This window comes from Melanostigma gelatinosum (genome assembly GCF_949748355.1).
Source record: "Melanostigma gelatinosum genome assembly, chromosome: 1".
Lineage (NCBI taxonomy): Eukaryota > Metazoa > Chordata > Actinopteri > Perciformes > Zoarcidae > Melanostigma > Melanostigma gelatinosum.
The window spans coordinates 10,437,643-10,453,129 of record NC_136634.1 but is presented as its reverse complement, the minus strand read 5'-3'; the positions used below and the strand labels follow the sequence as shown (position 1 = coordinate 10,453,129).

General features: G+C 42.0%; 1 protein-coding gene across 1 annotated transcript in view; it reads right to left on the bottom strand.

Annotated features, from left to right (window-relative positions):
* Positions 1-15,487, bottom strand: part of megf11 (multiple EGF-like-domains 11) — a gene marked incomplete at its 3' end in the record, with an annotated part of 50,570 nt that overhangs the window by 17,192 nt on the left and 17,891 nt on the right. Inside the window, exons 6-10 of the mRNA XM_079297020.1 lie at positions 8,272-8,518; positions 7,993-8,113; positions 6,869-7,005; positions 4,361-4,573; positions 3,707-3,881 (exon numbers count right to left, since the gene is read on the bottom strand). Of these exons, the coding sequence (XP_079153146.1) occupies positions 3,707-3,881; positions 4,361-4,573; positions 6,869-7,005; positions 7,993-8,113; positions 8,272-8,518 (893 nt within the window). The remainder of the gene's footprint in view (positions 1-3,706; positions 3,882-4,360; positions 4,574-6,868; positions 7,006-7,992; positions 8,114-8,271; positions 8,519-15,487) is intronic.

Sequence of the window (15,487 nt, the reverse complement as noted above, 5' to 3'; positions counted from 1 at the left end):
GTAATGGGAGAGCATTTTTTTTTCCAGAAAGCCTCTCGCTGACACAACATTGATCAGCCTGGTACCCATTGAGACTAGATGCAAATGGCACCACTAATTACCAATCAGTCTCACTCCTTAACAGTCCATCTAACTGCTTGATGAGCGACTGCAGTTTAAAATTCATGCAGCAAGACAGAAAATGAACCTCTGAACCTTTTGATGAGGCGGAAAAGCCCTGAGAGATAAAAAAAAAAAGGATTTGTTTTCACCACCTACAAAGGCAGACTGGAATCCATTTCTAATGCTGCGTTCACACCGGTCGCGTTGATTTTTTGACGCACTGCAAAAAAGCGTCCAACGCACTGCAAAAAAGCGTCCAACGCGCCGCCGGTCGTGTTCACACCGGTCGCCGCAAAATCTCGTAGCGCCGGAGAGGGGCCGTGGTTTATCGTCCTGGAAGCCTCGATCTGGCCGCCATTGTTTTCCGCCGTCAACCATGACAGGAATAAGGACAATTGCTGCTTTGTACGTGTTGTGGAAGTCCCTCAAACATCGGAATACCAAACGCCGTCATGTCTGGTTCATAATATTGTTCAGAGGAGCTCCGTGGATTGTATCGAGCTGTATTCACTGTGTCTAGCAAGCCACCGGTCGCTGTTTACTACAGCTGTAGGAACACAAAATAAACTGATTTGGCTGTGATTCAACGGCAATAAACCGACAAAAAGGGACTCCGAAATAACTACGTAATGATACCGATTTGTAGGTTACTGGTCTTCTCAATGGAGCTCTGATGGATCGGTGCTAGGCTATGCTAACATCGTAGCAGCTCCACCAGCACTCAATAACGTCACGTAGACGTAAATACGGCAGCGTCTATTTATTGTTTGTACCGTATGGTTTACACACACACATGCATACACATAGTTTGGTCCGGTCTCTGTTGATATGAGGTATCGTAGCGCTCTGGGTGAACACAGACGGCGACAGGATTTATTTCCTGATTCAACAACGGCAGGAAGCCAGTGACGACAGGGGGAGCAACTCAACGCTGATAGGCTATCGCGCCACAGCGTCACGCGATTATGTCGCTGAAGTTGAAAAATTTCAACTCGCGCGTTGGCGATTTTGCGGCGTCCAACGCGTCCACCGCGTCCACCGCACTGCAATAACGCGTCCAACGCGCCGCGGGATCGCAAAATCGAGGCGCGCCAGTCTCATCGCGTCTGTGCATAGACTTTGTATGTAATCTCGACGCGCGTCAAAAAATCAACGCGACCGGTGTGAACGCAGCATAATGCATTCATATTTCAGATTCAACAGCATCAACAGAATCTGTAGAAACTGTACATTGAGAAGAAATGTTACTGTGAGTAGGCCTACATGCTGCAGATTGCAAGTGAAAATGCCTGAATAGGTAACATGTAATCACTTTGTCCCAGTCAAAAAGAGCATGTCCAATTACGAGAGCTAAATCAAGCGTGCAGAAGCTCAGTCTGCTCCAATACTTTGCTTGGTTTGCCCCCTGATGGGACTCCAGAACAAAGATACAGCAGGGAGGCTTAGTCCTATCAGCTGTCCCCTGAGGAAGCTACTTCACCAGCAATCACAGCCGCAACACCATCACCAACCACATCTTGAAAGCCCCACTGTGTGATAATGATCATGTACAATGCATGTGATAAAAAGTTACACACATAGAAATATAATGTACAATTTAGATGTAGATCGATTAGTCAACAAAATTGAATATTTTTCAGGTCGAGGACGGCCCTAGAATGGACCTTTTCGTTCAAATGTAGCAGGACATTCTGAGGGGTGGCCGTTTTTATATATACCGTCACCATTGCGACCATTGTTATGTGCTAACTCCAATATAAACTAAACCGACTTCTGGCAAGAGGCAAGCCTTACAGGGGTGACGTTTTGCACTCATGATTGAAATGAGCAGTGGAGTTGTAAGAGTAAATGAGTAAAATCGTACATCTTAATGCTTCATCAACACACTCTCGTAACAGTTTAGGACAGCATATTGCTATCTCCAGACGTGAGACAGCTTTGTTCAGCTCATTTTCTGTACAGTTGGACAGTTGTCTAGTTAGCTAGCTTGCTAATTTTGCTGTGCTAAACACTGGTTAAAGAAATCAAGCCGAACAGCAGGCTGGTGGCCTCACGTACTGCCTCTCTGTAAAAAGGAGACGCTATCTCACTCCCCAGAGTTGCGTCTGATGTCTCCCCGACGAGCTTCGACAGCACTAGCAACTAACAAAAATCACCACTTTTTTTATACGATTCAAATTACCACAAAAAGTTCAATGTCTGTTCTATTTCTATTGTTACACACTTAACAGGAGCCAAAGTCAAATCTGTTACTTTCCAAGCTGTAGCAGCCTTTGAATAAAATAACTACCACGTGTACTCTCCCCCTCCCTCCCTCCCTCCACAACACACACACACACACACACACACAACAATCCTCCATACGAGGTGTGTCTGTTCCCATCTGACTGCCTCCCTTTCTGTCCAGCTCTTGCCCTCTAGGTCTGTTTAATGGATCTGGCAACACTTCCCAGCAGCCGCCAAAGGGAACAGGTGGAGCAAATTAAGACACAGTCTGCGGCCCCGCCCGGTAGCTCAATTCACCACAGTGGTCCGCTGTAAGACACAGGCAATTTCCACTGAAATGTAATGTTGGCAGAAATGTACCCTCTCGGTCTCTGTTGCTCTGTAACTTCAGATTGCAAGACAAGAAATACAATGGGAAAACTGATTGAAGTTACCCAACTAATTTGACAGTTGTAAAAAGGGACAATGTGGCTGCACAAAAGCTGCTAAAATGGAAACCTATGTAGGTCAAAGATTTGATTTTCTCCCAATGGGTGCAGGAATAAAGATCTTCGTTTGCTCTTTACTTGTCCCTCTGCTGCCACAAGTTAAGGTGTATCAACCGTATTTGTAAAATATACACGACTCATTATTAATGTCTGCAAAGGGCCGGACCAGAGAATTAATCATTGAGCAAGGAATTTCTTGTGGGCATCCATACTAAGGGAATGATAAAATGTCTCACCTTACTTCCGCCTGCCTGTGTACAAAAAGCCTCTAAAGTAATACCGGGACCACTTCCAGAACATTACGACCACATGACGCAAAGATTTTACTACGGCCACAAATAACGCGAAATATAAATCAAAGCAATAACCTTCACTAATAAAGAGCTATAGTCACAATACTGATACCCTTACACTGAACTCCTTTGATCAATATTATTCGATGAAACTACAGATTTTCACAAGTTTGACAAAGACTATAAGGAGCAAGGTTACAATAACAATTAACCTATGGCAGTTTTAGAAAAACATGAATGTAACCAACAACATAATTACAAGTTGTCACATCGTAATTACAGCAGTGATAAAATTAACACAGGTGGCAACATGTTAAATCACTTTCAACACAAAGTAATTAGTTTACTTTGTCAGTCAGTTATTTCAATGCGTTTTCAATTCTCTCCTTTCTTAGCTTATTCCTTCAGTGAATATTGTCTTTGTGTTAGTTTGTGTAGAATTATTCTCAGGAGGAGATTTAGAGTTAATGAGACCAAGTAAAGGTGAAATTAACATGAAACAGATCACAATAAAACATGTAACGTCTAAAATAAAAATACAAGATTACCATGATAGTGGCCACTTGCCTAAGTACAGTAAGGATATATGATGCTCACCATGTACCCAGGGGCACATATACAAGTGCCTTTGGCAGGATGGCAGTCAGCTCCGTTGGTGCAGCTACAAGGCAGCATGCATCCCTCTCCATAGTATCCAGGAGGGCAGGTCTCATTACAGTAAAGCCCTGTCCATCCCACAGAGCAGGTGCATTCACCAGAAAGCGGGTGGCAGCTACAACATAATGAGAAAGATAGATGGGAAAACAACAGGAAGAATGAGAAAAGGTTTCAGCTCAGAGAGTATCACCACTCCCTTCATGAGCAGGGTCAAAGTGTGAAGTCTGCGGCAACAGCAATTTATCCATCTATGAGTCTACGTGCCTGTTTCAGATAGATGAGGCGTCCCTTTTCTCTTTTCTCTTTAATGACTTCTACGGTCGGTGCCCGACTCCAGCCAGAATCAGAGCATTAACATTGCATTAACTATGAATGCTGCTGAGAAATTATGAATGAAGCAAAGGTCGCGATTAAAAGTTAACTGGATGACATGGCCAAGAGGTGTCCAGACTTCAGAATGAGTGCTGGCTTAAAGATAAGATGGAGCAAAATTGAGTTGGAGAAGTCTTTATTGATAAGGGGCTACAGGGGGCTTCGCTTCAGGGCTTGGTCAGAGTGAAGATGTGTGCGGCCTTGCACTGATGTCTCACTTACCTCACCGTGTTGGTGGTATTACAGGGGCAGTACTTGTCGCAGATGAGGCCGTAGAGGCCTGGAGGACAGAATCTCTCTTGGCAATTAGGGCCTTTAAATCCTGTTTCACACAGACAGGCTCCATTGATATGGTGACACTTGGCTCCATTCTGACACTCGCACCTCTGGTTACACCGCGGACCAAAGGTGCCGACAGGACAGTCGTCCTGGCACCTGGAGGAGAAAAACAGTCTTTTAAATTGGTGCTCTAAAAAGTACATACAATTTTTTCTTTTATCACAGAGTAACATGTAATTCAAATGTTAAAAAGGTTGAAGCACCTCTGTACACATGGCACATTGAAAACATTAAAGCTGAAACAAGTAGTCAATCAATTATTGGTCCAACAGAAAATGAATAACATCATCATACTCTGAGGATCTTTAGATTTTAAACTGTTGGTCTGGCAAAATAAGTCATTTGTTTAGTCTGACATCACCTTGGTCTCTGTGACAGGCATTTTTCACTATTTTTGGATATTCTTTACACTTAATCAATAAAATAACTGACGGATTATTCATCAGTGAGAATAAGCGATAGTTGCTGGCCTACAAACATATAATTAATAATCGTATTAAATATTGGTAATGGTGTTATTTCCCCTTTCATTATACAACCACTGCTGTTATTGCTGCACAATCGACTTCTTGCATAGTATTAACTATTATGACTGAGATGTATAAATGGATATATTGTGCCAGCTGACATTCTCCATGTTTCATTATTATTGTTCCATTACTTTTACAAAATATGTCTATTTTGAAAGGAAAGTTCTTCGGACCAATAGCAATAATTGTAACTGTGAGCACTTACATGCAATTGTTTTGTACAATTAATTGTTTGAGTGAGCATTTGAAAATAGTAGCAAATTTATTTAGGAATAAAACATTTCAGCTACTACAGTAATATATATATATATTAGGGGTGTAACGGTACGCGTATTCGTATTGAACTGTTCGGTACGAGGCTCACGGTTCGGTACGCATTACGAACCGAATACGTTTGAATAAAAAAAATGTTTTTTTAAAACCTTTATTTAACCAGGTAGTCCCATTGAGATTAAACATCTCTTTTGCAAGATGTAAGTAACAATACTACATAACATGAAGGAGCAGTTTTTGTTTTTTATGCTTATGTGTTGCTAAGAAGACACCCCAGAAGATGGGTCACTCAGGTATAGTTCCATCATTGTTCAAAGTCAAAGAATAACTTCATGATGTTAGTTGTAATGAATAAATATATTTTAAAATCAAGTACATTTCTCTGGCATTTATAGTTTTCTACTGTACCGAAATGTACCGAACCGTGGCTCCACTGTATCTATATATATATATATATATATATTAAAAAAATTATATTATGAATAGTTTCTTATATTTCATAATCTAAATAATGAATTCAAGACTGATATCAAGCCTTAAAATCATCCTCCTGCGGTCAGCAGCAGTCAGGACTGTTCTGCAATAGCTGGAAAAGACTTACTAATCTCATCAACCAGAGTTGATGAGATTCTCCACATAAAGAACTGAAGTAGATCAGAAAATTGATTTTATCATCACTTAAATATACTGATTTAACTATACAATCTTGGTTGAGTATCAATCTCAAGAGTCTAACAAAGATATTACAAATAGCTCAATTACATTACAGAATGGTCAAGTTATGTTTCATGTTTAAATTACTCCGGCTTTAGTTTTATCAGGGGACAATGGTATTATTAAACTAGTCAGGAGAAGGTGGGGCTAACACAATCTCAGGTTATTCCTGGCAGGTTAATTGACCTGCCACTGACAAAATGAATGAGGGCAATTTTGCAAAATAATAAAGGAAAGGAAAGGTCTTGTCGAGGAAGTGTTTCCATCCAGCAGACAATTGCTTTAGCTGAACTAATAAACCCAGCCTGCTCTGGGCTGCTCTGCCAGGCATGGGGAACAAAAAAGATCTGTGGATTTCAATGAGACCTTAATATAAGCCCATTACTTATAATTAATGAGCAGAATCCCAACAGCATGTAGCCCATGGTGAGATCAATGGGCAGGCTGGGAGTGGAGACGGATGAAGGCTGAAGACATGAAACCTTGCTGGCCAGCATGAAGGATAAGATTAATTAAACATAAACACCCATATTAAAAGCTTCCAATCCACCTTCAAATGGACTAATGGGCATTTACAAACGCTTATTTCTCTTGAGCTTCAGATCACTCTAGCATTTTCATTCTCTTTTTAAAGAACAGCCAGGTTTGCGCCTCATCTGGACGTCAACAAAGAGAATAGCTCAATGAGTGACTATTTAATGTGCAACTGTCAGCATGAAACCATCCTTTCTATTAAATACTAATATCAATAAATCATGCCATTGTCTGACCTATTTTCAAAGTAGGAGGACAAAAGTTTGCAGAGAGTACTTCACAAAAGGCTTGCGTCCATAATAATTCAGCAGTGTGTTTGCCAGAGGTGCCAGCTGTGTACCTGCGTCCACTAAAGCCAGCTGCGCACTGGCACTGCCCCGCGACGTGGTCGCACAGTCCACCATTACGACAGGAACAATCCTTGCTGCAGTTGATGCCGTACTTGCCAAGAGGACACGGCTGGGCACAAACTGAACCCTTTGAAAAACAACCAGCAAAGAACCATGTGAGATACATTGCTCACTACTTCGACAGGACGGAAATACCTTGTTGGAGGACAAAACTCTTACACTTTTGTTTTACTGATGTTTGAACATTTAGGCATATTGTTTATGTTGTCATCTCGGATCATGTAAGTTATATCCAAGAACAACACAGTTATTTTTCTAAAACTATTTTCACACATTATCTTCAGAATGTTTAAATGAATGCAGAGTTAATTTAAGTCCAAAGTGACTTCCATACCATGGTAGAAAATACATTTACACCAGCACGTGACTATTTTTGGTTTAGACAATTATCGTTGCTGTATCGGCAAGTAATTGATTTAAAAGTAAGGTTGGGCAATATTACGACATACAGCATGAGACAATATAAATATGATGAGATGAAAATATGATGAGATTGTATCATACATTTTATATCATGTTATTGGTCCCTTTAAAATCTCTGATTGTGGGCTGTGTTGCACATCAATGAGGAGGAAGTCTTTACAGCAAAATTGGATACAAAACAAATTTAATAAATATATATACCAGTATATATTTATATATATGTCATGCAACAACCATCTCCAGCTGGAATCCAACCAGGAACTTTGCATTAAAACCCTAGGCCACTGGGACGTCCCTAAAGAAATACCTTATATTGTTGACTGCCGGTGGCCATGTTCACTTGACATTACTATGTGAACTAACTGAGGTTTGAGAAAGCTTGCACAACCTCCCCACCAGGCACTCCACTTATTTGTCTCTTGCAGGGAGTAGAGAATCCCGTGTTCTCATTTATAATTGAACACAGCATATTGATTGTAAGGTCTATGTTCTCAGCATGTCAGTCTCTGGTGTAAAAACTACATTAGATATATACCGGTAAACGTTTTTTATACACAAACGATATCCAACCCTTTTATTCTCTCGGGCCTTTCTTCCTAATTGCCTTCGCACCTCTGCTCGTCTGACTTACCGTCCACCCGATGGGGCAGGAACAATCTCCGGTGATGTGGTGGCACGCTCCTCCATTCTGACAGGGGCAGCGCTGCTCACACTGAGGCCCGTGACTACCGGAGGGGCAGCGCTCTCCGCAGCTGTTCCCACACAATTCAAGAGTCAAATGTCTCAGACACATTACTTGTGTTTGCCTGTAGTTCTTTGTATCAACAAAGAAAACTCAGACAAACAACAAACGGCACACCGACATATTTTCAGGGACACCAAAGAGAATAAATATGTTGCTGGTACTCACAAAGCCCCCGAGTATCCCGGCGCACAGATGCACTCTCCTGTCTCGTGGTTGCAGGTGGCACCATTGAGACACTGGCAGGGTAGTTGGCATGCCTTGCCATAGTAGCCGTACTCACAGGGCTCCTCACATCGCCATCCCTGATACCCATCAGCGCAGACACAGGCACCTGTGATGGGGTTACACTTAGCCCCATTTTGGCACTGGCACCGATTACTGCAATGAGGTCCCCAGTAGTCACTCTCACAGCCTGCAGGCACAGAGAGAAGTGGCATCAGACAGAGCAGAGTAACAACGCAAAAGAGGTATAAGCACCAGCATTTACCTTCGAGAACATCTGAAATCATACATTGTCAAATTAATTCAAGAAATTCATAAACATTTCTATTGATGTAAAAGTTCATCATGGATGTTTCTCCGCCCTCAATGAATTCCCTAATATTGGGAAAACCTACGGACAGTGCTCCATAAGCTTGATATTCCTGTCATTCATATTCAGCTCATGCCTATATTATCAACTTTGAAGTGTTTTATGTAAATGTTTTTTTTAGCCTAAAGGACCAGTCTTATGAAATTCTTATTCTTCTTACCGTCAACAAATCCCACAAAAAGATCAAAACCAACAATGAATTGAACCCGTTAATATTGCCTGTGTGGCTAAAGTTCGACAGCTTATTCCTCTGTTCCATAGAGCTCAATTGTTGTCAACAAAACATTAAAAACACATCAATGAGCGCCACCATTTCACAGGGTAACATGTTTCTTCATTACCAAGAACATGGGCACTGTGGTTTATTTTGAGTCAATTCCACATACACCAGTGTGCTGCTGTAGACACTCACAAGCGGACCAACAAACACACTAAATTCTTTTTAGTTTGAGTAATTGCAAAAAGCTACAGTGACCAGCTGTTTAAGACGTGTGAAATCATTTATAAGTTGAAAAAAGAAAAAAAGCATATATTCATGACCCTATTTACATCATCAGTCATAATAAACGGGCTTGGGGCTGAGAGACACAGACAAGGTACATAATTCAAAAAGAGTATTAAAAGACGGACGTACAAATTGTTGTTTTTTGTCTTTTCAAGGGATTTTTTCACAGTAATAAAAAATATAGATTATCACCAGCCATATATTTGAAATGTATTCACTGCCTTCATTCCTGCTCAGCTCAGGGTCATATGGCTGCAGGAGTGTATCCAGGCAGGCCCTGACCAAAAAACAACAACCGTATCCATCACAGAGTCACTCACACACACACACACACATACAGGAAAATATGTGAACTCCACAGAGAAAGGTCCTGAGCCGGTGTGTGTGTGTGACAACTGAGCTTCTGTTTCACACCTACACACTCATCTGGTATGTGCGAAGCTTCTGTAAGACAATTATAAAACAAAAATTCCTGTCCAAAACCAAAAAAAATCGAACTGAACATTAACCGCTCGCCTCATCATCCAGGTGGACCTCTTTAGGATTTTAGACAGCTCATTTAGATGCTCTCCTGTATTAACCAGCAAACCGTAGCTAACTTTATCATTCAGTGCTCGTCATTAGTATATAATGGGTTTAGCTTGTTTGCTTTAAATAGCTCTCTAGTTATTGATGAGTAGGGCTGCAACTTTTGTATTTATTGTCACTTATCTTGCGCATTCTTTTCTTGTTTAATTTATTAATCATTTTGTAAATAAAATGTCTTAAAATATTGACAAATTCCAAATCCAAAGATATTTAGTTGACTGTTAAATGAGGCTCAGAAACACAGCAAGTATTTAAAAGGCTCGAAGCTTCACTGCTTAAAAATGTATTGAAACAATTAATTACGAGAGTTCAGAATCAGAATCAGAAACCGTTTATTGCCATTGTATGTTGAACATACAAGGAATTTGACATGACGGGAGGTGCACAACATATAACAACAATCAACAATTATTATTTCATGAATACATTTATCTACTAATCATTTCCACTCAGACTCAAGCATATGATAAAATCCAGACATAACAATATGTTAGAGAGGCCCAAAAGCTTTGTAGAGTTCATTGATTTCAGCACAACAAGAAGCCTTGTTGACATTATACATTGATGCATTAGATGTAGTGGTAAAATCAAAAATATTAATTACAGGCTTAATGTATTTGAACTCAAATGGTACTTCCCTTAAAACTCTGCATTACCAACAAGTAAAGTGAAATGATCAAACCGGTGCAAAATATATAGTTCTGTCACTCAGAAATTGGTGAAGGCATATAATGTGACTCTGCTATAGAGTATATGTGATGTCGACATGCCACAAGTATCATAGTGAAAGGCATTAACAGCAGCCCGAAATTATTCTGCAAAAAGGGAAGCAAATGTGCAAGCTGTTCACACCTCTGAGTCTGGGAGGGAAGAGCAAAAGAGGAGGCAAAAGATTAAGAACGAGGAACGAGGGATTTTTAAATGGAACAGTTTGTTACTTGTATGTCTTTTAACACCTTTTTCAGTTGCAACTTCAGCAATCAGCTGTCAAAATGGTGCCGTGGAAGAAAAAAGCTTTGAGTTCAGGAGGCTGTTGCTGGTAACAAATGCTCAATTTTCAAACTTTGCAAAATATACTGTAGTGTAAACTGTAATAACTCTTTTACTTCTTGTAGTAATAGTGCAGAAAGCTTCAATTTGATGGGAAAACACCATGTTCGTACTCTGTGTCGACTGCAAATACAAAATCCCTAGACGTGTCATTCCTCAGTAACAATGAAGAGGAAAATCAGTCTTCCCAGCTGTAATGTAATACTGGCACTCAAGAAAATTGGTTAAGTTTTACAGCCTAGGTGCTTTGCATGGGCTAATGTAAATAGCTACATTACTAAGTGGTACCTAAGGGAACGGTGTAAGACAAGCAATTCCAACATTCATCAAGGAATGTCTCTGTTCAGAAAAAAACTCAATAAGCCCCATGAACTGCTAACAAATAGCTAATTTTCAAGGGTTAAATGAACAAGCGGCTTTTATGGGAAGAGCAATCGGCACAGAGCTGGGGTAGTGGGCAGTCTTCACTCTCACCAGGGCAATTGCTCTTTTGAGGATCTAGTGGTGATTTAAGTGATTGGTATGGCCTCATGCCTCTCCAGCAGCAGCTGTGTTGCCTCACATAAAAGCCCAGCTTGAGATCCAGGCCAGCGCAGCAGCCAGGACGGTGAATATTCCACTATTGATTCTCACATCATCGCAGAATGTAAAGACACTACTCCCCCTCTTTGTATGCTCGCTTTGCCAGAGCTGTGATCAGCCAGACTGAGAGCTAAATGAACCCTGTTGCATGGTCGGCACTGAAGCTTGTTTTTCCAGGTACACAGCAGGAAGATGATCAGCTTTTCCCTGATACAGACAGGTCTGCCCTGAAGGGGGTCCTGAAACTCTGGGCGAGTGCAGAATTACTTCTGCAGTCGGACAGACTAGGGGCCACATTACAGAGCTCGCATTTATTTGATCTAATCTGCTCCTGGCCTCCAGTCTGGCATGAATGAGCTCCCTGAAGGTTGAGCTGCTGCCACGCAAACGACCCTTACACATTAAATCTGAGGCGTATGCGAGCGGCCGGGGTAATGGATGAGCAGTTTAGCTGCAACTTGGTTTAGCAATCTATAAGCACTCATCAGAGCTCCCTCAGCTCAACAGTGCTCCCTCAGCACCCTACAAAAACAGGCAGTGCCTAAATATCCGAGGGTATCATCACATCTGGTTTCAGCTCCAAATCTTGACCACATTAATAAAGAGTGCATTTTATACTCCTACATGTACAACTCAAAATATCATGTCAGTAAAAAATACCCAGAGCGGCGGAGCAAAACTGAAATAAACCTAAATCTATCCAGCGCTTAATTTGCAGACTTTTCTGGTGCTTAGGAGCTCAACAAATGTTACCATTTGAAGTTTTAAACCTTCTTTAGCTTGCAGTTACAGGCCTCAGCACATTGAGAGCAAAGCCCATTATCTCGCTGTCTTTCTCCTACACACAGAGGTTCTCAAACTTTACCCGTAGTCTCTCACTTCCCAGCTCTGACAGCATTTAACTGTGATTAAGGAGGCAGAGTTCATGATGAGCTGCGGGCAAAGACAGAGAGAAACATCAGAAGAAAAGTAGCATGTTGCATGAAGGCTTCAGCTTCTAGAGTACGGCTCAAATGTGTGAGGTGACGAGGACGCCCTGTGGGTTGTGGTGTGTAGGCAGTGAATCCCACACAAGTCTGAAACTAGAGAGGCTGCCCATTAACCGGCCTAGCCTGGGTCAGTGAACCTAAGCGGAGGACACATACAGTCAGACCCGACTCTCAGAGCTCACAGTGTATAACCGTTGGAATGTGGATAACCTCACGCGCAGGGAAAGGTCCAATCCCAAGGTGCTGGGTATAATCCCCTTGACTGGAACAAAACAGATCACGTTGAAGGGTGTGAGGGTTTTAAGTTTTATTTCATGCATTAAGTGTCTGTGAGATGGGGTTTGAGGAATGTGCTGGAGTGGGGGTGGTGTGAAAGTGGCAGGGAGAGGTGTGAAGTTTAGGACAATGGGGCATAGGCCCAGCTGGGGCTTGTTGGACTTCAGCCAATCAGTGAGCTGATCGATGAGCTGAGGAATGCAACTTTGAGGGGACAAAGGGTTTGAAACTCTGGGGGGTTTTCAGATCTTCTGCTGGCCACCGAGGAGGCAGACCAGCCTTCTGGGTGGCTCGGATTGGATCTCACATTTGATTTTATATAAAGGTTTGTTTTGTTAATAATTGTGTGATTCGGTTTGTAACTGTTTGTATCTGTTTTTATGCTTCTTGGATAATAAATCCATTTGATTTTTACTTTAACCTGTTGTGTTTTGGAGGCGATTCAGACAGCATGGCTGCAAGGGCGGGGGGGGGGGGGGAATGGGCTGAGAGAGCCATGTGCTGGTGCTGCGCTTTGAAGTGTGCTCCGAGTCCGCATGATCAGGGGCTGCCTGCAACAGGATTAAAACCAAACAGCTTTCTGCAGCTGACTGCATCCAGAAGTTCTCATGAACTTGGCCTCTTCCTGCAAAATGTTTGTCCCCGTTCTCTACGAGGGGGGGCCTGTGCCACAGAAAGCCTCTCGAAGATAAGTTCAAAATGAGGCCCTGATTCAAGCTCTTTAAATACAGAATAGCCATTCAAAAGGCATCAGAGTTTTAGACTTAATTTATTCAGCTGGATGCAAGTCAAAAGCAAACTTCAATGTGAATCAAAACTGGACTGGTATAAACGTTGGCCACTTAAGGTGGTGGGTGCAGACAGTCGCTTGCTGCTTTGCCAACTTTAACAAGGAAAACGACATTATTGTTATTGGAATATTTGGCACACGGCCCGACTTCACTCCTCACTGCCTGAGTCACTCACTGTCACATCACTATTATTAACACACACTGTTGACTCTTGGGGAATAACTCAACTCATACAAGACATGAGGAGCCAAAATGCTCTGGCTCCTGAGAGCAGTGTTACTCCTCGCTTACTCATTAGCAGAGCTTGTGGCAAGGCAAAGTGTGACTCATTGTGAATCTCCTGCATTCTACCTCACGAGAAACGTGCACCTCTGGGTTTCATCTTGTCTGATTCACGCTTTGCGCCACCAAGCTTTGTTCCTTTTCTTTTTTTTTCTTCCCCTCGACAGATCTGAATTTTCAAATCACACTTCATGACCAGAATTAATATGGGCAAGTCACTATTTCAAAATGTGTTAAAAGAACAATGAAACAATTCTGCCTTATAATTTAGCTGACACAGGAATGTGTAATATTCTGTTCTTTAGTCTATATGAGCCATTTTTAATAGGAGTTATTCAATGAAAGCCCGACTCAACGTTCAGCTATTCATCACAGCTCCCCTGCTCAATGATGCAGACTAATAGAGCGGAAAGACGACAGCACTGGTACCAGGGTCTTGAGGGAAAGCGATGATTGTTGTGTAAAGTGGTAGATTTGCACTGAGTGATAAATGTCTCTCAGCTTTGTTCAATTTAAACTGTCAAATCTGCCAATGCGCTCCAAGACAGGCCCCACTGTCCCCTCCATGTTCTGCTGACACCCATTACACAGTTATTTATTAGTCCTCAGAAAACCCAGACACGACAAGTAAACAGTTTAGATGCATCCCTGTGAGCTTGACAAATGGATTTCTAAACATACAGAAGAAACTGCCAATAGTCATGGGGGCAGTTCTGCTGAATTGGAATAATAGCGTGCTGCAGCTTCTGCTGTTGGGCGTGTCGTTTGTCCTGCCCTAATTCATCTTAGCTGAGCCACTGTGTGTTCACATTCCCCTGAGGGAAAGAGCAACACAGGAGCAAACCCACAACACAGAGACTCTCTGAGACCATAATGCACCATCTGCTCCCTCCTGATACTACTTTGCAGTTCGATAAGAAGTAACAAGATCTGACTGTTGCCTATTTGGAACCACAAACTAATGATAGGATAACTTAATTATTGTAAGACTATACATTACTGATTACAAGGTCCAGCCTGGTTGTTTATCCCGAGGAGGATCTGATCATTTGTTCAAGCTCTATTCAGCATGTGAACCCGGATCAATGAGAGCCGTACGGGTGCCAGCCGGTTCCTTTGCAGCACAGCACGAACAGGGTTCACAGGGCCGGTGGTTGACCAAGACAGAGAAGGCCAAGTGACCTCACGCTTTATTCAAAACCAGCACTGAAGAGTGACGCAACTTAAAGCAGCCTTCTCGAGCTAATAAAACTGGCTGTGTTGAGCGGTAACGCAAGCATATTGTGAGAGACGCTGTTGCCTCAGCGCAGTACACCAGTCACTTGTTCAACAGAACCTGACACGGCTCATGAAAGCTTCTGGATCAGCAAATTGTTACACAGCCCATTGCTCGTTCCAATTAATAATTTACCCTTCACCCTGTCCTGCAGAAAAAAACAAAGCCTTTGCTCTCTTGCCACAGGACAACAACAAGAAAGCAATCAGAGCAGAGGTGGACGTCTATCTGCGGTACACAGTGACTGGAGTATAAATAAAGTCACGATTGTGCTGCATCCCAGTCGTAACACAGAACTGTGCCTCGGTCACGGGCAACGACGTAGCCGCTCAAAAACAATGTCAACCCGATAAAACTCACTGTTAGCACACTTAATTTACACACATTGATTTCCTATTTTCAATTATTAATGGTAATTAGGATGAAGTAGAATGTGCCATGGGGCAACAG